Source organism: Tachyglossus aculeatus, chromosome 1, assembly GCF_015852505.1.
Source record: "Tachyglossus aculeatus isolate mTacAcu1 chromosome 1, mTacAcu1.pri, whole genome shotgun sequence".
Taxonomy (NCBI): Eukaryota; Metazoa; Chordata; class Mammalia; order Monotremata; family Tachyglossidae; genus Tachyglossus; species Tachyglossus aculeatus.
The window spans coordinates 129,591,780-129,614,171 of record NC_052066.1 but is presented as its reverse complement, the minus strand read 5'-3'; the positions used below and the strand labels follow the sequence as shown (position 1 = coordinate 129,614,171).

At 42.7% G+C, this 22,392-nt stretch overlaps 1 protein-coding gene across 4 annotated transcripts in view; it reads left to right on the top strand.

Moving 5' to 3' along the window:
* Positions 1-14,647, top strand: part of PTP4A1 (protein tyrosine phosphatase 4A1) — a 30,087-nt gene extending 15,440 nt beyond the window's left edge. For all 4 annotated transcript variants that reach the window (XM_038770142.1, XM_038770158.1, XM_038770149.1 and 1 more), the window contains exons 4-6: positions 4,112-4,242; positions 9,259-9,333; positions 13,172-14,647. In XM_038770142.1, the coding sequence (XP_038626070.1) occupies positions 4,112-4,242; positions 9,259-9,333; positions 13,172-13,289 (324 nt within the window). In that variant the 3' untranslated portion in view covers positions 13,290-14,647. The remainder of the gene's footprint in view (positions 1-4,111; positions 4,243-9,258; positions 9,334-13,171) is intronic.
* The last annotated feature ends 7,745 nt before the right edge of the window (positions 14,648-22,392 follow it).

Genomic DNA, 22,392 nt, shown 5'->3' with positions numbered 1-22,392 from the left:
TTATACTATGGTACAGGTTATTCTTTATTATGCAAGGTACTTCAGTTTGTTTAAAATACAGGTAATGCTTTTAATTGGGAACCTTAATTGATGTTTTCATTTTGTCACTTGAGCATACCGTTGAAATATAAATGATTCCTACCTAATTTGAGACATTCTGTGAAATTGAGCGCGTCACTTTCGGTGTCTTCAATATTAATACAGGACACCTGGAATCCGCTAGATCTCTACTTAAACCTTTTTTTTTTGTACTAATCATTAAAGAGGTTCATGAGGCTTTATTCTTTATTGATTTCATCAAGACAGCCTCTTGATTGGCTCTCCCTCCCATAGTCAAGACTGGTAGAGTACTGGAAACTCTCCAGGCATGATCCTGAGAGGGGCCTCAAATCTTAGCTTATTATACTATGGTACAGGTTATTCTTTATTATGCAAGGTACTTCAGTTTTTTTAAAATACAGATAATGTTTTTAATTGGGAACCTTAATTGATGTTTTCATTTTGTCACTTGAGCATACCGTTGAAATATAAATGATTCCTACCTAATTTGAGACATTTTGTGAAATTGAGTGCGTCACTTTCGGTGTCTTCGGTATTAATACAGGACACTTGGAATTGGCTAGATCTCCACTTAAACCTTTTTTTTTTTTTTTGTACTAATCATTAAGGAGGTTCATGAGTCCTAAAGGTTGTAAATTACTCAGTACTGATTTGGGGGCTAGATGGAACAGTGTGGCTTGAAATGCAGAAACACAGCCTTTCCAGACAAGAATCCGTTCCCTTTTGCTTTACTGGCATCTGGGAATGGAGCAACCTCCAAATCATCAATTGTATTTATTGAGCGCTTACTGTGTGCAGAGCACTGTACTAAGCGCTTAATCACATGTATCCAAATCACATGTATTGCAAGCCTACTGTGTGCAGAGCACTGAATTGGCACTTGAAGTTGTTCCTAGGCTGCAAGCTCCTGGTGGGCAGGGAGTATGTCTGCCAGCTCTGTTGAATTGTACTCTCCCAAATGCTGAGTACAGTGCTCTGCACGTAGTAAGTGGTCAAATAACATCAATGGATTGAAAACACATGTTCTCCTTGTCTCTTCAGGCAAGTGAAGACTGCAACAAGTTATGCCACTGCAAGCACAATGGCTGTGGTACAGCCGTGCATGTGCAGTGATGTCATAGTTGCCCGAAAGGTGCCATGTGCTCAGTGGGACTAGTCCTGTTATTCCATATTAGAAATGGTTCCTGCATCCTTATGTCTTTTTATAGTTGTTGGTCCATGTTTTGACTCTTAAACAGCTTTAGTACAGCCATCTGGTTCTTTACCATTTTGCTCTTTTAAAATAGCAGTAATGGATTAAGCACTCGCTAGGTGTCAAACACCATTGTAAGTGCTGGGGTAGATTAAAGATAATCAGGTTTGACACAGTCTGTGTCTCACACGGGACTCAGGCAAAGTAGGAGAACAGGTATTGAGTCCCCCTTTTACAGGTTGAGGAAACTGAGGCACAGAAAACAAGTAACTTGCCCAGAGGCACACAGCAGGTGTGTGGCAGAGCTGGAGTCAGAGCCCAGGTCTTGTGACTCCCCCAGGCCTTTGCTCTTTCCACTAGGCCACCCTGCTCTTGACTTGATATTCCACATGAGCTTAGAATGTCTTTCTTGCTAGACTAAAATCACAAATGGGTCAGGAACTATCCCATACACCCTCCGTTATTCAAAATCTTAATGTTAGAATTATAAATGTTGTATTATCGTATTTATTGAGAGCTTACTGTGTGCAGCGTATGAAGGTTGTTGGAATATAGGCCTCTTGTTCAGGAAAATCTGTTTTGAATGGTTCTCCGAGCATGTTGCAGAAATGTCTCGCACATGCACCAAAGTCCCTGTGTGCCCAGTGAGAATACATGTCCTAAGAAGGCACAAAAAAACACTTGACTGTGCTGTGGCTTCCGTGTGTCTGAGGTAGCTAGGTTTGGCCACCCTTTTTTTTTTGCATGTGATTCACGATTAAAGTGTAGCAAAACTCACGAAAACTTCCTTTTGGCATGTACCCTCTGGATGAAAGAGCCCTGAAGTCAATCTCAGATTTCAGGCATTTGTAATCTCAGTTTAATTCCGAGAAGCTTTTAAAATAGAAGACAATTCAGACTTGCAGCTCATATTCCATAGCCAAGAAATAACCTGGCCCCCACCTTGATTTTTGCCTGGTGATTGTTGTTGAGTGCTTGTTCTGTTTACTCTTGGCTTAATTGGGTTCCAGTGTTCCTCTTAGCCCAATTTGTCTTAATGTTCCTAACACCTTTAATTGCCTGTTGACTTGAGCTTACTTTTGGAAATAAATAACCTTGCAATTACCCCACCTAAAGAGATAACACTTATTAAGCACTTCTGGGTACCCTACCAATCACTGGAGGAAATACAGGAAAATCAATTGAGACAGTCCCTGGCCCCCGTGGGGCTCACAAACTTAGTGGAGACGTCAGATATATGGAACAGCAAGAATCATTATCCCAGGTATTGAATTGATTATCAAAAAGATACCGTGAGGGGGTTGGATTCTTTTCCCATGTACTGAGCAGAAGAAGGAGGCCTTTGCCATCAGGAGACCCCTAGATAGTCTCCAACATCTAAGTCGGAGTCTAGGTTAGCCACCAGAAGTTGGTAGAAATAAGGTCTTAAACTAATGTTTTCAGTCCATCGGTCAGTGGCACTTAATGTGTGCAGAGCACTGTTCCAAGCATTGAAGGCAGTACAGTACAACAGGTTTTTTTTGTGGTATTTGTTAAAGCACTTACTATATTCCAGGCACTGTACCAGCGCCGGGGTAGAAACAAACTCTTCAGATTGGACACAGTCCCTGTCCCACATGGGACTCTCAGTCTTTATTCTCATTTTACAGATGAGGTAACTGAGGCCCAGAGAAGTTGCGACTTGCCAAGGTCACACAGCAGACAAGAGCCGAAATTAGAACTCAGGTCCTTTTGACTTCTGGGCCCATGCTCTAGAGAAGCAGTGTGGCTTAGCGGAAAGAGCACAGGCTTGGGAGTCAGAGATCGTGGGTTCTAATCCCGGCTCTGTCACTTGTCAGCCGTGTGACTTTGGGCAAGTCACTTCACTTCCCTGTGCCTCAGTTACCTCATATGTAAAATGGGGATTAAGACTGGGAGCCCCATGTGGGACAATCTGATTACCTTGTATCTTCCCCAGCGCTTAGAACAGTGCTTGGCACATAGTAAGTGCTTAACAAATACCAGGATTATTATTATCCAACAAAATTACAGAGGTGGTAGGCACATTCCCTGTCACCAAGGGACTTAGTGTAGAGGAGAGCTAACATTCTGAAATTTCCTTATTGTGGGCAGAGAATGTATCCACCATCTCTGTTAATGTTACATTGTACTCTTTCAAGCTGTTAGTACATACAGGACTCTGCACACAGTAAGAACTCAATAAATTTGGTTGATTCTTAAGGTACACCTAGAAGCCCCTTGAATCAATGTTTTGCCTGCATTTTATTTCATTACTCCTTTTTACCTTAGGTAGGAGCAATTCCTTTACCTTTTTGCAGGACTGTTTGGTCCCTACAGTGGGGAGCTGTGGGCCTATAAGAGTAGTTCCTTTAACTATTTCTCCTTCCCAAAGATAGTTTTTGGTCTCCCATTCTAGTCAATTTAAACAAAATTGTTTCCTCCCCCCCCCAGTGTAGCTCTATCAGTTTGACAGTCTCTGGCCTTTTACTTGGATCAAATTCACACCCATCTCATCTTCTTGAGTTTTAACATGTTGCTTTGTGGATTGCCTAACTTTACAGGAGTCTAAACTAAATTTTCCATTTGAAGGAACACGAAAAATGGCTCAAAACCACAATGCTTTCATTTGTTCTGAACAAGACGGAGACCTAATATCTTATAGTCCTTATGGAACGTCTGCCGTAGGTTTTTTCTTAACTAAAATGAGATTGCTGTCCTTTTCAGCACCAGATTAAGTATTTTTCTTGTTCAAATTTGATTGCACTAACTTGTCAAATGAATAAAGCGTAGTATGTAATGTTGTAGTGAAAAAAATACCTAACGGCTGTTGGAATCATTTTTCTCATTTTCCCCTTCTAGGACTGGCCTTTTGATGATGGTGCGCCACCATCAAATCAGATTGTTGATGATTGGCTAAATCTTGTGAAAACTAAATTCCGTGAGGAACCCGGCTGTTGCATTGCTGTTCACTGTGTGGCAGGTCTTGGGAGGTAAATATAATTCTTAAAATTTCATGGTGTGAGGTAACAAGACTTGTAAATATTGAATAGTTTCAAGATTTACAGATCATTACAAAGCAAGGTTAGTATTCACTTGTACTTAACATCAGATTATTTCCTAAACTAAAAGTTAACATATGTATTGCATATATGGCTACACTACATAATGTCACCATGCTGTTGGGTGTTGGTGATTTCATCACCAGTGGCATTTACTGAGCGCTTACTGTGTGCAAAGTACAGTACTAAGAGCTTGGGGGAGTGTACAGTGTAGCAGTTGTAACAGAGTGTTTCCTGACCACAGATGTTTACAGTCCAGAAGGGCAGACAGACATTAATGTAAATTTGCTGTGTCCTTCAGAACACACCCAAAGCTGTGGTCCTGTTCCTATCAACTACACCTAACTTTCCCGTCACAGTTGACAGTCAGCGTCCTCCTTCTTTCCAGAACTTGCACTAATGACATTATCCCTGATTCCTCGCGTTGAATTCTCACATCCTGTTGGATTTCCCTCTACAGCCATTCCTGGGTCTGCCTATTCCTCTCCATCCAGTCAGCTACACCCTGTCCTAGGAATCCCATCTCAGCTTGACTACTGTATGGTCTCCTCACTCATCTCTGCCTCCAGCCTCTCCACCTTTCTAAAACATTGCTCTTAATGCATCTCTCTACTCCTCAAAAACCTCCAACGGCTGCCCCTTCCTCTTCCACATCAATTTGAAATGCCCATTAACTTTTTAAAAACGGTGTTTAAGTGCTGACTGTGCCAGTCACTGTACTAAGCACTGGGGCAGATACAAGCCAGTCAGGTTAGACAACAGCCACGTCCCCGCATGGGACTCACAGTCTTAATCCCCATTTAACAGATGAGGTAACTGAGGCACAGGGGAGTTAAATGACTTCACCAGGGTCACAAAACAGCCAAGTGATGGAGCTGGAAGTAGAACTCAAGTCCTCTGACTCCCAGCCCTGTGCAGTTTCCACTAGGCCATGCTACTTCTCGAGATACTTTGAGGTACTGAATATATAGTTTCCCCCAATAAATTAGTGTTTATTAAGCATTTACTGTGAAGAGCACTGTATTAAGTGCCAGAGAGATCCCTACCCACAAGGAATTTACAGACTAGAGGAGGAGACCAGCATTAAAATAGATTACAGGTAGGGAGAATAGCTGAGTCCCCTAATCTTTGCTCCTCTCCCACTGCACCTCATTCTGTTCTGTCTTGCTGTGATTTCTTGCTCCCATATCTTTCCCCAGGCTCCTGGCAGTTACATAGGGGTATACTGTTGCTTCCCCCTCTAACTTATTTTGGGTCTGTCTCCCCTGCTAGATTGTCTACTTGTGAAGGCAGAGACCACGTTCTGACACTGTTGTATGCTCTCAAACATTTAGTTCCGTGCTTTTCGCACAATTAGTGCTCAGATTATTTTGATTAACTTATAGGCGCTAACAGATTGAGGTGTCATTAGCTTTCTGAATTTGCAAGTAACTACAGAGCGTTTGAGGAGCCTCATGTGCCTACATATTGGTTAGAGCGAGGAGTTAAAACAGCTATATTTTGAACTAAATTCAATCTGACAGCGTGTGTTTTCGCTACAAGTTTTTGCTAGAATGTGGTAGCAGAACTGGGGTATTCTTCAGACTCTGCACATCGAGATGTTAGAAGAATTGATGATATGTTTGCAGGGTTGAGCATGGGTTAGGTACTGCAGTACCTAGCCTACAATACCTAGAGAAGCAGCACGGCTCAGTGGAAAGAGCCTGGGCTTGGGAGTCAGAGGTCAATCAATCAATCAATCGTATTTATTGAGCGCTTACTGTGTGCAGAGCACTGTACTAAGCGCTTGGCAAGTACAAGATGGCAACATATAGAGATGGTCCCTACCCAACAGCGGGCTCACAGTCTAGATCCAGGCAGCAGAGTGAAATATGGACTGGAACAGGTCATGGGTTCTAATTCCAGCTCTGCCAATTGTCAGCTGTGTGACTTTGGGCAAGTCACTGAACTTCTCTGTGCCTGGTGACCTCATCTGTCAAATAGGGATTAAGACCGTGAGCCCCATATGGGACAACCTGATCACCTTGTATCCCCCACCAGCACTTAGAACAGTGCTTCGCACATAGAATACCATCATTATTATTATTACAGTAGTAGTTTTCCTCGACGTGTTGCTTCAAAAATGCAATCCCCACACTATAAAATTGCTTTGAAGATGGCACAAACTTTGCAGAGCCCAGATAGCTAACCAAGAGAAGTGACTTGCTATATCATTTATGAATTATATAAACAGTACTTCCAAGTCATGATTTTCCTAAGTAGTTTATCAGCCCTTTTGAAGCAAATCTATTGGGTGTTTCTGTGACATTGTCTTCATCATCATCATCATCATCAATCGTATTTATTGAGCGCTTACCGTGTGCAGAGTACTGTACTAAGCGCTTGGGAAGTACAAGTTGGCAACATATAGAGACAGTCCCTACCCAGTAGTGGGCTCACAGTCTAAAAGGGGGAGACTGTGCAAAGATTTGTGACTATATGTTTAACTGGAACCCAGAGAAGTCCTTATCTCTTTTGGACATTAATATAGTAAATAGTGCACTGTTCTTGAGTGGGATGAAAAGTTTATGCTCAAAGCTCCCTCCATTGAGGAAGTAAAGAAGCAGCGTGGCTCAGTGGAAAGAGCACGGGCTTTGGAGTCAGAAGTCATGGGTTCAAATTCCGGCTCCGCCACTTATCAGCTGTGTGACTTTGGGCAAGTCACTTAACTTCTCTGGGCCTCAGTGACCTCATCTGTAAAATGGGGATGAAGACTGTGAGCCCCCCGTGGGACAACCTGATCACCTTGTAACCTCCCCAGCGCTTAGAACAGTGCTTGCACATAGTAAGCGCTTAATAAATGCTATCATCTATCTCACACTGAATTTGAGGGTTTGGGGGATGGGGGAAGGAATATTGGGATGTAAATGCTTGTGTTTTGTCATTAACATGATATCTATATGGTGAAAAATCAGATTGGGTAGGAGGTAGAAGATTGTGTAGAGGATCAGCATTAGGAGGCTACAGATAGACACCAGTGGTATTTTATAAACTTCTTGAGGGCAAGGTTTTTTTTTTATAAACCTCTTCACACAGTATTTAGTCTTGTGCTATTAATTTGAACGTAATTCAAATTCCAGCATGCCAAAATGGTATAGATTTAGTAATACTAACTTTGTTGAGTCTTCAATTGAAGAGCATTTTTGAAACTTGAGTAAATGAAACATAATAATAATAATAATAATGATGGTATTTGTAAAGCGCCTAACTACGTGCCAGGCACTGTACTAAGAGCTTGGGTGTATACAAGCAGATCGGTTAGACACAGTCCCTGTCCCATGTGGGGCTCACAGTCTCAATCCCCACTTTACAGATGAGGTAACTGAGGCCCAGAGAAGTGAAGTGACTTGCCCAGAGTCACATGGCAGATAAGTGGCAGAGCTGGAATTAGAACCCATGACCTTCTGACTTCCAGGCCACCTGCTCGGTCCACTTCACTATGCTGCTTCTGTACATGCACCTAGAACATTCCACTAATCAGATCATCATCATCAATCGTATTTATTGAGCGCTTACTGTGTGCAGAGCACTGTACTAAGCGCTTGGGAAGTACAAGTTGGCAACATATAGAGACAGTCCCTACCCAACAGTGGGCTCACAGTCCAAAAGGGGGAGACAGAGAACAAAACCAAACATACCAACAAAATAAATAGAATAGATATGTACAAGTAAAATAAATAGAGTAACAAATATGTACAAACATATATACATATATACAATATACATATATACAGGTGCTGTGGGGAAGGGAAGGAGGCAAGATGGGGGGATGGAGAGGGGGGACGAGGGGGAGAGGAAGGAAGGGGCTCAGTCTGGGAAGGCCTCCTGGAGGAGGTGAGCTCTCAGTAGGGCCTTGAAGGGAGGAAGAGAGCGAGCTTGGCGGATGGGCAGAGGGAGGGCATTCCAGGCCCGGGGGATGACGTGGGCCGGGGGTCGATGGCGGGACAGGCGAGAACGAGGCACAGTAAGGAGATTAGCGGCGGAAGAGCGGAGGGTGCGGGCTGGGCTGGAGAAGGAGAGAAGGGAGGTGAGGTAGGAGGGGGCGAGGTGATGGACAGCCTGGAAGTCCAGGGTGAGGAGTTTCTGCCTGATGCGCAGGTTGATTGGTAGCCACTGGAGATTTTTGAGGAGGGGAGTAACATGCCCAGAGCGTTTCTGGACAAAGACAATCCGGGCAGCAGCATGAAGTATGGATTGAAGTGGGGAGAGACACGAGGATGGGAGATCAGAGAGAAGGCTGATGCAGTAGTCCAGACAGGATAGGATGAGAGCTTGAACGAGCAGGGTAGCGGTTTGGATGGAGAGGAAAGGGCGGATCTTGGCAATGTTGCGGAGCTGAGACCGGCAGGTTTTGGTGACGGCTTGGATGTGAGGGGTGAATGAGAGAGCGGAGTCGAGGATGACACCAAGGTTGCAGGCTTGTGAGACGGGAAGGATGGTAGTGCCCTCAACAGAGATGGGAAAGTCAGGGAGAGGGCAGGGTTTGGGAGGGAAGACAAGGAGATCTTGGCTGATTTAGAGAAGCACCATGGGCTAACGGAAAGAGCACGGGCCTGGGAAGAGTTTGCAATTGTAATATTACAATTTAATAATGGCCAAAAAGAACTATACTGCCACCTGTTTATGTAAAGCCATTCTTTTTTTGTGAAGGCGTAAATATAACTGGTTACTTTAATTTTTAATACATCAGAAATGTCGGGTCAAACATGGAAATTGAAAGTTATAACCACAAAACAGACTTGAAATGATGTTCCACATTATGAATTAGCATTTAAGTAAATGGGAGAAATGAAAGCCAAACTTTTTGGTGTCAATCAGTGGTATTGGGGAAATGAGGATTCTTTTGCGTTAGCTCTGCAGAAATGATTTTGTCTTTTCTTTTATTATTACTAAAACGTCTCTCAATAGAGCTCCTGTGCTAGTTGCCCTCGCTCTAATTGAAGGAGGAATGAAATATGAAGATGCAGTGCAGTTCATAAGGCAGTAAGTATCAAATTTGTTCAATTGCTTTTTTAATATGAATATATAAAAATAAATTCAGTGCGCCTGAAACTGAGACACTAATGGTTTATATTCATTCAATCATATTTATTGAGTGCTTTCTGAGTGCAGAGCACTGTACTAAGCGCTTGGAAAATACAAGTCGGCAACATATAGAGACGGTCCCTACCCAACAAATCTCTCTGATTCTTACCTTATGGTAAACACACAAGCCAATGAAGATTATTAGATGGGACAAAAGTCCTGTCCCATAAAGGGCACACATTCTGAGGGAGGACAGGCATTTTATTACTAATTGACAGATGGGGAAACTGAAGCAAGGATATGTTAAAAGTGATTTGCCAGGTCACACAGCAGGCAAGCCAGGATGAAAGCCCAAGCCTCCTGACTTCGAGTCATGCTCTTTGCTTTAGGCCATATTGCCTCATCCTCTCCTCCCTTCCCCCAGCACAACTTCTAACTTTTAGACTGTGAGCCCACATTTTAGACTGTGAGCCCACTGTTGGGTAGGGACTGTCTCTATATGTTGCCAACTTGTACTTCCCAGGCGCTTAGTACAGTGCTCTGCACACAGTAAGCTCTCAATAAATACGATTGATTTGATTCTAAGGTCTGAAGACATGTATCCACTTCACAACCAGCTTATATTGTTTGTCATTTTAACTTCTCTGGTCCTGTGGGTGCCCCATTTAAGATGCTGACCTCTCCCAGTTCCTTAAGAATACTGAATGTGGTTTTACTGTCGTCATTGCAAGGGATTTAAAATAGGAGTATTTGAGGATCCTTACTGCTTTTGTTTTAAAGGTATACTTTGAGAGATGTGGTTATTGGCTTGGGTTATTCTTGTTGGCTAAACTTGGGTAACGAGCATTTTTTTTTACCCACCCAGTTAAAACTTTTCCAAAGTTACAGATATCGGTGAGCATTTTCTTGTAGCTTTGTCCACCTTTTGGTCACTTCATTTCTCCTTGCCTAATTTCTGCTGGGAAAGATTTCAGGTCCTAATGTAAAAAAAAAAAAAATACCAGCAACATTTTCTTCTTTTAGGGAAGCTTTCTCCAATCTTACCGCTGTTGTCGATGGAGACCTAAGTAATCAAAGGTTTTTAACATTTCAAATTATAAGTGACTGCTTTAAGAGTAGTCTTTATTTTACTCTTAGTTTATATATTCACGTGTGAATGTATATCAGCTGATGAGTGGTGTTGAGCGTTGTTGTGTCCAAGCAGGGAACCAAGCACATTAGTACAGTATAAGAGTTGGTAGACATGATCCCTTCCCTCAAGGAGCTTGCAGTCATCCTATCTTTAATATTATCTGAAAGTGTCACTTGGGTTCTGTAGGCTGTCAGCAAGCAGTTAAAATAAAGAAGCTCCTTTGGTGATGGAAGGGAAAAGATCTAGCAAGACCAGCTGTATTAAGAGCCCAGTATTTGGAGTCAGAGGTCATGGGTTCAAATCCAGGCTCTGCCAATTGTCAGCTCTGTGACTTGGGGCAAGTCACTTAACCTTTCTGTGCCTCAGTTACCTCATCTGTAAAATGGGGATTAAGACTGTGAGCCCCACATGGGACAACCTGATCACCTTGTATCCCCCCAGTGTTTAGAACAGTGCTTTGCACATAGTAAGCGCTTAACAAATGCCATCATTATTATTATTGGAGAAGCAGCATGGCTTCAAACCCCGGCTCTGCCAAACAGCGCTTAGAACAGTGCCTTGCACATAGTAAGCGCTTAATAAATGCCATAAAAAATGTCAGCTGTGTGACTTTGGGCAAGTCACTTAACTTCTTTGTGCCTCAGTTGCCTCATCTGTAAAATGGGGACTAAAACTGTGAGCCCCCCGTGGGACAACCTGATCACCTTGTAACCTCCCTAGCGCTTAGAATAGTGCTTTGCACATAGTAAGTGCTTAACAAATGCCATCATTATTATTATTTAATAAACTCTAGGGCCCTTACTTAGACTGTAAGCTCATTGTGGGCAGGGAATGTGTCTACCAGCTCTAGTACATTATGCCCTCCCATCCACTAGGTACAAACGCCATGGCTGCCAGGGCCCAAGCCTGCAATGCCATTAGGGCCTTGATGTTCTTCTCTGAATAGCTTCTCTATCAGACCAGCCCTACTGCGGTCTAAAGTGATTCTCTGGAATAATGAGCAGTTAAATATGTTCTGTGGTGTTCCAGGATGATGGCTCTTGTTATGAGCAGGACTGAGGTTCAGTGATAGTTTCAGCCATCAGCCTTCTGCCCTGTCTTGAGATGGTGTGAACGGTGGCATCCTTGAAATTCCATTGCATTTCCGCAGTGTCTCGTATGTAATGAAGAACTTATGCAAACAACTAAACAGTGTGTCTCCTTACTTGTAGATCGCAGCTGGTAAATATACCATCAGGTCAGGGAGCTTTACCACTGTTCATAGCTCTGGCTGTGCAATGCTAACTTCATCAGACTTTGGAGTAAAAGCAATGTCTTTCCATGCCGGCATTGCAGTAATTCGAAACATAATGTTCAATGATGTGAAGATCATTGAAGTGTTGCCACGTCTCTGAGATTTAACTCTTTTATTTGTGAAGAGAGGTGATGTGCTCTAAGGGCTGCAGACGTATCTCTGATTTTGATTTCAGTAGCCCATGAGGTGCCTCAGCTTTGGCACCCTGCCACATGCATTATATGTTTCCTGGCCTACACCTCTTCTTTGGTGTAGGCTTTGCACATCCCTGTCGCCAGACTGAAAAAATGCTCCATGTATATGCTGCTTGTTTCACTGCAGCAGACTGATTCTAAAAGAAAACTAGCTGGTTTTTGGAGTATTTACTCTAGGTTGCTTGCAGTCCTAGACCACAAATATCAAGGTATCTCATGCCAGAAATGCATCCAGTTCTCTCTCAATTATCCATACCAATGCCAAAGAAACAAAAATGGAATCAGCGCAAACATGCCATCGATTTTTGAAAACTTTTTCCTTTCTCCCTCCTTCCCGTATGTACCCAGCCATGATGGCGAAGGAAGGCAGCAAAAAACAGAATATTCAGGATCTGTGAATTCTCCTGTAAATGAACAAGGAAATAAGGAAATATTAATATATAGTGGTTTGGATATAGACATTGGTGACACAAGAATCTGTGAGACGGATAGTATCAGTATGTTCAAGGAGGATTTGGATAAATTCATGGACTATAGGTTTATAAAGTAGGCTTTACATCCCCAATCAATCCATCATATTTTTTGAGGGCTAACTATGTGCAGGGCACTGTACTAAGCACTTGGGAAAGTACAACACATTCCCTGCCCACAACAATTTTACAGTCTGGAGGACGGCTTCCATGAGAATGGTGTTCCTCCAGATGAGTCATTTAGCACTGGTAGAGAATAGTAAATTGACTGGATGGATCATTAGTTTGATCTGGTAATAGCAGTTACCGTTCATTCATTGTCAGTTGTATTTATGGAGTGCTTACTGTGTGCAGAGCACTGTATTAAACATTTGGGTGATTTTTTTGTCACGTGTTAAGGTTCAGTACAGTGAGTGTGTTCTTTTACTCCACACGGACAACTGGCTGATTTTTCTCTTCAAGTTTTTTGACCTGAAATCGGTATACTGGTTTAGCCAGGAAAATGAAATCAGAAAACCAAGCCCATCACAGGTTGGAAGAGATGTTGAAATGTTGTATGACACGTCTTGGTTTTAAGTACATTTTACATTGGGTGACTCCTTATAAGGAGCATACCAATTGGATTTTTGTTCTCAAGTGTGAGAATGTTTTTATAACGGTAAGCGTTTCCAAAATGTAATTTCTTTTTTTTTAATTTCCTTTTCAGAAAGCGTCGTGGAGCCTTTAATAGCAAACAGCTTCTGTATTTGGAGAAGTACCGTCCTAAAATGAGACTGCGCTTCAAGGATTCTAATGGTCATAGAAATACCTGTTGCATTCAGTAAAACCGGGCTGCCTATACTATTGCCTTGGAAGCAGATTGAAAATTGGAACTTGAGGCAAATTATGTACATAATTGCCAACTTGTGCTTGTTGAATTATAGGCCTAATGAAGCTTCCTTAGGAGTACCGAGAGCAAACTTACAGGCCACAAGCTTGGTAGAAATGCAACTTCTGTCTAGGTTAACATCAACCTGTCCGGATACTTAGTAAAAGATTCCTGCTGTTCAGCCTTTGGAACTTGTTGTTTATCAGTTTGTATCAATTGAACCTGAAATCATGCAGTTTTGAGTTCTCAATCTCACTCACCCATCTCCCATTCTGAGAGTCTCGTCCATAAATATGAATTGTAGAGGGATTAGGTGCCAAAATATCCAGCACAATACTCACATACTTTGCATTATATGGTGTAGTTGCTTGGTTGTCAACTAACTAATCTAGAGCCTACATGGCTCCTACTCCTTCAGTCATTTCACTATTGAAGATAGGACCTGTATGGTAATCTGCCTGCTCACTATATATGTTTACATCTCCCACGATCGCACTAGAGTATCAGGATTTGCACAACCATCCTTTTTGTTGGGTTTTTAATTCAATCTTACAGTGACCTTTTAATGTCCTTTCGTAAAACTGTTTCATTTTGTGCTATTAAGGAAACTTGCATTTAAAAGAGACCATAATCCTCTGGTTGAAAAGTCACGTTTGAATCTCTACTTTATATTGTACAGAAGCACACAAAGTCTTTAATGTCTCCAGACAAAAAGCCTTACAGTTAATTTCATGTTAGCACTCTGTGGTGCAACTTAACAGGGAGGGACTGAAAAGAATGGGAGGGGGCTATTGATATTTCTAGTAAAATGTTGCCTTTGTCTTGTGCAGGACGTATAGACTATGCCCTTTTACTTTAGTAAATATTTTTTTAAAATGTAGAGATGCTTTGTTAATTGTAGCTAAAATGATTCTTAATCATAAAATTTCAGAAAAATCTTGTAATTTCTTTTATTGTACCTATTGAGAGTTGTTTATCAACTATTGCTTTGTTGGAAAGTGTGATTTTTTTTTTCCCCCTCTCTTTCGCTCCCTCTCCTTCACTCCCCATTCCCCTGAGTTTCTGCTATGAACTGAGCAGACCTAATATTTTGTATGCCTTTTGAGCTGCGTAACTTAATATTTGGATACTTGATGATTTGTTTTATTATGTAATTGATAAAATGGTGGTGTGTATTAATGTTAGTTGATCCATATATTTATACTGTCTTGGGAATGTGTGGTTATAGTTCTGTGGGAGAATAATTTACCAGTGTTCACCAGCTTGTAAAATCTAGTGCGAAAGCTTAAACATCTAAATAAATACTGAAATGCATTTGTCAGTGTTGGAATTTGTTGATTCAAAAGACAAGTTAGAAGGTCACCACATAGACTAAAAATTCTTAAGTAGTATGAATAGATTATTCTCCAAAATTAATGTCCTGGAATGTTTGCACAGAACAAGAAATTTTAATCATTCATTTAATATACCATGGAAATATGGCTGTAAAATCTAAAATCAATATTTTATTTGGATTTTAAATGCTAAGTACTGCTAAGAATAACTCTGAACTTAGTATTTGTCAGTGGCTTGACACATAAATGTGGGATCTCCATTCCGGTCATTCAGTGGCCTATTATAGGTTGCTAGATGCAGTCTTGTTTAAGTAATTTTTAATAGAGGCTGAAGGGAGAGGTCTATGCGTTTGAGCCCATCACTCTTTCCCATTACTGTATTTGGCTGTCCCATATCTTTATCTGGACTTTTAGGCTAGACTCCTGAGACAGACTTTATTTGTTGGTTTGGCCATAACAGTGGTTCACTTATAAATGTAAAATGATGTAAGTTAGCAGTGCTTTGAACATATATCATTTTGGCTTCTGACTCTTTGCTGTTGAAAGCTTTGGGACTAGATTGGATTCTGAGAAAACTGCCCCTCCAGATCCTTGCAGAGTGGCTCCACAGAGTAAATTACAACTCCTAAGTTAGTCCCAAAGAAAGAAGCGGGAAATCCAACTGTCTGCTGGTCCACATCAAGTGAGCCCAGGACATAGCAGAAAAGGAAGCCTTTTGCTTACTGAAGAGAAACAGGAGGCAAATATGCTGGGCAACCATATCGGTTCAGGGGACCAACATGGCCTTCTGGCTTCTAGAACCCTGCCCCAGATGCGAAGTCTGCTCTGGGACGGGTAGTAGTAATGGAAAACCTAAACCAATGTAGCATGGCCTGCCATGGCAGCAGGAATGACCTCTCCATCCTGATGCAACCAGCATGCACCTTCTCTGAACTCCAGACCTTGCAAACAGCTTCAATTCAAGGTGGGGTGGTTACGTAGTAAGCGCTTAACAAATACCTTCATTATTAGTATTATTATTATTACTCCCAGAGCAGTATTTATTCAGCTGAATAGCTTCTAGAGGTGTCACAGCTGATTCAGTACTGGTCTAGAACTCGTTCACTGTCATGATCTCCTATCTTCCTAAGGTCCTCATCAAACAAGCTCTGAGTCTAGTACCAGGAAGAGGTAGGTAAAACCAGCATGTTAGGGGAAAGAGAGAAATTAAGTAGTCTACTTAGTATAGGAACTTGAGTCAAGGTGACAGGTTTGGGTATAGAGGAGAGGACAAGCGCTTAGTCCAGTGCTCTGCACTCAGTAAGCGCTCAAATACGATTGAATGAAAATGGAGGAGGGACTGGAAGGATTTAGAAGTTTAATAAATAACACAAAGTGATATAAGGGCTGCACATCTCTTGAATGGGGGATAGTGATAGCAACAAAATAATGGTATTTGGTAAGTACTTACGCATCAAGCAGTGTTAAACACGGTTATGAGAATTCATAATACAATCCCTAACCCACAGGGCACTCGTGGTCTTAATAATGATGATAGTACTTGCTAAGTGCTTACTATGTGCTAAGCACTGCTCTAAGCCCTGGGGTAGATACAAGACTGGCTCACCGTCTTAATCCCCATTTTACAGTTGAGGTAACTGAGGGCACCGAGAAGTTAGGTGGCTTGCCCAAGGTCACACAGCAGACCTGTGGCAGAGCTGGAATTAGAACCCATGTCCTCTGTCTCCCAAGAGAGGGGAAAGCTAGGAACATGTCAGTGGAGGTGAAAGGCTTGAGCTGTCTACAGGATATCCAATAAAGATGTTCTGGAGGCAAAGATAAATGTGGGGAAGTTAGGAACAAATCTGAGGGGAGATGAAAGGCTTGAGATGTCTACAGGATATCCAAGTGGAGGTGTCCTGGAGGCAGTAATAAATGCGGGACAGTAGAGTAGGTTAAAGGTTGAGGGAGGGCTGACAGTGGGTTTGGGAGTCATCCATATATTCTTTCATTCAATCACATCCAATCCGTCACTAAAACCTGCAGGTCTCACCTCCACAACATCGCCAAGATCCGCCCTTTCCTCTCCATCCAAACTGCTACCTTGCTGGTTCAATCTCTCATCCCGACTGGATTACCGCATCAGCCTCCTCTCTGATCTCCCATCCTCCTGTCTCTCCCTGCTTCAGTCTATACTTCACTCTGCTGCTTGGATTATCTTTGTACAGAAACACTCTGGGCATGTCACTCCCCTCCTCAAAAATCTCCAGTGGCTGCCTGTCAACCTACGAATCAAGCAAAAACTCCTCACTCTCGGCTTCAAGGCTGTCCATCACCCCACCCCCTCCTACCTCACCTCCCTTCTCTCCTTCTCCAGCCCAGCCCGCACCCTCCGCTCCTCTGCCGCTAACCACCTCACTGTGCCTCGTTCTCGCCTGTCCCGCCGTCGACCTCAGGCCCGGAATGCCCTCCCTCCACACATCCACCAAGCTAGCTCTCTTCCTCCCTTCAAAGCCCTAATGAGAGCTCACCTTCTCCAGGAGGCCTTCCCAGACTGAGCCCCCTTTCTCCTCTCCTCCTCCCCATCCCTCCTGCCTACCTCCTTCATCTCCCCTCAGCACTTGTATATATTTGTACAGATTTATTACTCTATTTTACTTGTATGTATTTACTATTCTATTTTGTTAATGATGTGCATATAGCTTTAATTCTATTTGTTCTGACGATTTTGACACTTGTCTACATGTTTTGTTTTGTTGTCTGTCTCCCCCTTCTAGACTGGGAGCCCGTTGTTGGGTCTCTATATGTTGCTGACTTGGACTTCCCCAGCGCTTAGTTCAGCACTTAGTGCTCTGCACATAGTAAGTGCTTAACAAATGCCATTATTATTATTATTACACTGCTCTGCACACAGTAAGTGCTCAATAAATACGATTGAATGAATGAATGAATGGAGCACTTACTGTGTAAAGAGCACTGTATTAAGCACTTGGGAAGTACAATTCAGCAACAAATAGACAATCCCTGCCCACAATGGGCTCACAGTCTCGAGGGGAGAGCTGAAGCTACACAGTATATGAGCTTCCCATTGTCAGTGGAGATGCAGGTGAGTAGGGGACTTAGAACACTGCAGGGCACCAACAGTTGGGAAGAGCTGGCAAGTGAAATGGTACAGTAGTCAGTAGGGGAACTGGGTGAGTGTCATCAGTGAAACGAAGTTCTGGGGTTTTAAGAGGGAATTATCAGAGGATTGATGACCAAATCTGCTGTACTCTCCCAATGCTTAGTACAGTGCTCAATCAATCCTATTGAGGGCTTCATAGACAGAGCACTGTTTTAAGCACTTGGGATAGTATAATACTTAGGTTCTAATCCCAACTCCACCACTTGTCCCCTGTGTGACCTTGGGCAAGTCACCTTCTCTGAGCCTCAGTTACCTCATCTGTAAGATGGGGATTGAGGCTGTGAGCCCCATGTGGGACAACCTGATCGCCTTGTATCCCTCCAGTGCTTAGAACAGTGCATCGCACATAGTAAGCGCTTTAACAAATGCCATCATTATTATTATTATTATTATATAAGCAAATCGGGTTGAACACAGTCTCTGTCCCACATCGGGCTCACGGTCTCAATCCCCATTTTATGGATGAGGTAACTGAGGCAAAGAAAAGTCAAGTGACACACCCAAGGTCACAGAGCAGACAAGTGGCGGAGCTGAGATTAGAATCCGGAGTCATTCCTCTCCCCCTCATCCCCCTCTCCATCCCCTCCATTTTACCTCCTTCCCTTCCCCACAGCACCTGTATATATGTATATATGTTTGTACATATTTATTACTCTATTTATTTATTTATTTATTTTACTTGTATATATCTATTCTATTTATTTTATTTTGTTAGTGTGTTTGGTTTTGTTCTCTGTCTCCCCCTTTTAGACTGTGAGCCCACTGTTGGGTAGGGACTGTCTCTATATGTTGCCAATTTGTACTTCCCAAGTGCTTAGTACAGTGCTCTGCACACAGTAAGCGCTCAATAAATACGATTGATGATGATGATGATGATGATGAAGCTCAGGTTATCTGCCCACAAAGACTAGATGCTTAGGAGAGCACAATATGACGGTAGACAAGTTCCCTGCCCATAAAGATGATGATAATCGTGATATGTAAGTGCTTAGATACAAGATAATCAGGTCGCACATGGGGCGCAGTCTAAGTAGGAGGGAGAACAAGTATCCCCATTTTGCAGATGATGGAACTGAGGCACAGAGAAGTTGTGACTTGCCCAAGGTCACACAGCAGACAAATGGTGGAGCTGGGATTAGAATCCAGCTTCTCTGACTCAGGCCTGTGTTCTTTCTACTAGGGCACAGTGCTCCACAAGGAGCTTATAGCCTAGAAGGGGAGACAGACATTAAGTCATGGATCCGTACATAAGTGCTGTGGAGCTGAGGAAGGGGCAAGTAAAGAGTGCAAATCCAAGTGCAAGGGTGATGTGAGAGGGAGTAGGGGAAATGAGGGCTTAATTGGGGAAGGTCTGTTGGAGGAGATGTGATTTTGATAAGGCTTTGAAAGTGGGGAGAGTAATCATCTGTTAATAATAATAGGCTACTTGTTAAGTGGTTACAAGGTGCCAAGCACTCTTCTAAGCCCTGGAGTAGATACAAGTTAATTAGGTTGAACACAGTCCCTGTCTCACATGGGGCTCACACTCATTCATTCATTCAATAGTATTTCTTGAGCGCTTACTGTGTGCAGAACACACTGTACTAAGCGCTTGGGAAGTACAAGTTGGCAACATATAGAGACGGTCCCTACCCAACAACGGGCTCACAGATGAGGTAGCTGAGGCTCAGAGAAGTGAAGTGACTTTGCCCAAGGTCACAGGCGACAAGGGGCAGAGTCAGGATTAGAACCCAGGTCCTTCTGACTCCCATGCACTATCCACTAAGCCAAACTGCTTCTCCGTTGGTGTGAAGGGCGAGAGTCCCAGGTCAGAAGCCGGCATGGTCAAGGGGTCCGCAATGAGAAAGTTGAAGTGTGATTGATTGATTGATTGATTGGCCAAGAAGTTAAGAAGAATTAAAATGAGTGGACCCCATCGGGTTTGGCAATGCGTGGTCATTCGGGGACCTTGTAGAGGGTTGAGTGAAGAGGGCAAAAACCTCATGGTGATGGATCAAGGGGAGAGTTGGAAGGGGTTATACACTTAGAACAGTGCTTTGCATACAGTAAGCGCTTAATAAATGCCATTAAAAAATAAAAAACTCTTCAACTGGGTCGTATGGACAATGGGAGCAGGGAGATGGTGAAGCAAAGGGAGCTGAGATCTACAAAAGCCTTTTTTAGTATAGGGAAGGTTTGAAGGCAGGTGGGAAGGAACCATCCAAGAGTTGGAGATTGAAGATTATGGTGAGGTAGGAGAGGGGGAACAAATAGTGAAGGCAGTAGTGTTAGAGGCATAGAGAAGCAGCGTGGCTTAGGGATTTCAATGCTCTGCCACCCTGTCCACCGCTTTAACACAGAGACATTCTTTGTTCGCCAAGGGTAACATAATCCTTTGCTGAGAATTCACAAATCACTTTTAAGGTGGGATTAAACCACATAAAATCCAGTCCACAAAGGTGAGCCCTTTTGGATTTCATATTTTTAAGGGCTCTGGAAAGGAAAGTTGTATTGATATCATTTATATGAGATCATGATCATCATCATCAATCGTATTTATTGAGCACTTACTATGTGCAGAGCACTGTACTAAGCGCTTGGGAAGTACAAATTGGCAACATATAGAGACAGTCCTATCTTCCCCAGCGCTTAGAACAATGCCTGGCACATAGTAAGTGCTTAACAAATACCATCATTATATAGAGAGGGGAAAATTTTGAGAACAGGACAGAGAGCTTAGAGTGGTGAGATCATGGAGGGAAAGTTCACATCTGATGGTGAAGTAGTCGGCGAGGTCAACAGGTAGGGAAGGAGGTGTTCAGTAGGAGCTTCAGGAAATAATTTAAGGCATGGAATAGTTGGTCATGGGTTTGGGAGTTAATGAGGAAGAGAGAGAACTTGCTGAGCCAAGGAAGGGACTGAATTATAGGTGGTCATAGTGAACCTGACCAGGCAGAAGTTGGCCTGCTGCCTGGATATTCTCCAAGGGTGTTCATTTACTTGGAAGCAGAGGAAGGTACAAGGAGGACAGGACAAACAAGGAAATTGAGTTTGGTGGAGATGATGGTATTAAGAGTAAGGATTTTAGCATCTAAGGGAGTTCAGTGGGTGTGATAACCGTTCCCTAAGACTACAACTAAATTATCCTTAAACATTTTCCTCTAAGACAACCAGCAAGTACATGCCAGTCCTATTCTAATTTTTCTTGATTTCAACTCAACGTTTGTAAGCCATCTTAAAGGAATGCCATTCATTTAAAAAGCTGTTGTTCTCCAACATTTTGTATTTGTTTTCTAAAGTTCCACTTTATAAGAAGGATTTCATCTGTTTTGCAAAACAATGGTATTTATTGAGTACTTACTGTCTACAGAGCATTCTAAGTACATGCTATGGTTTTGGAGAGTACAATACAAATAGAGGTGGTAGACACATTCCCTGGCCACAAGTTCCTAAAAATCTAGAGGGAAGACAGTAAATTATGGACGTATGTAAGTGATGCGGGTTTGTGGCTAAGTGTACAGCAAATGCTTAAAGAGTGCAGATCCAAGTGATACAGAAGGGAGATGGAGCAGGGGAAATGAAGGCTTAATTGGGGAAGGCCTCTTGGAGGAGATGTGGTTTTAATAAGGCTTTGAAGGTGGGGAGAGTGGTGGTCTGTCAATCAATTATATTTATCAAGCGCTTACTGTGTGCAGAGCACTGTACTAAGCCCTTGAAAGAGTACAACACAACAATAAAGATACATTCCCTGCTCAGGACGAGCTTACAGCCTAGAAGAGTTCCAGACCAGCGGGAGGATGGAGGTAAAGGGTTAGCAGTGAGATTGGGGCACAGTGAATAAGTTGGTGTTGGAGGAGCAAAGTGAATGGACTGGGTTATCGTAAGAAGTCAGTGAGGTAAGGTAAGGGGGTGAGCTGATTGAGTGCTTTAAAGCCAAAATTATGTAGTTTCTGTTGATGCAGAGATAAATGGACAACCCCTGGAGTTTCTTGAGGAGTGGGGAGAGATGAACTGAACATGATCAGGGCAGCAGAGTGAAGTATAGACTAGCGTGGGGAGAAATGGGAGGCAGGGAGGTCAGCAAGGAGGCTGATGCAGTAGTCAAGACAGAATATAAGTGCTTGGATCAGTGCAGTAGCAATTTGGATGGAGAGGAAAGGGTGGATTTTAGTGATATGAAGGTAGAACAGATAGGATTTGGTGACAGATGGAATATGTGGGTTGAATAATAATAATAATAATTCTGGTATTTGTTAAGCACTTACTGTGTGCCAGGCAGTGTACTAAGCACTGGGGTGGGTACAAGCAAATTGAGTTAGTCCCACATGGGGCTCACAGTCTTAATCCCCATTTTACAGATGAGAAAACCAAGGCACAGAGAAGTCAAGTGACTTGCCCAAGGTGTCACACAACAGACAAGTGGCAGAGTCAGGATTAGAACCCACACCTTCTGACTCCTGGGCCTGTGCGCTATCCACCAAGCTATTCTGCTTTCTCCAATGAGAAAGATGAGTCAAGGATAATGCCAAGGTTATAGGCTTGTGAAAGGGAGGATAGTGGTATTGTCTGCAGTGGTAGGAAAG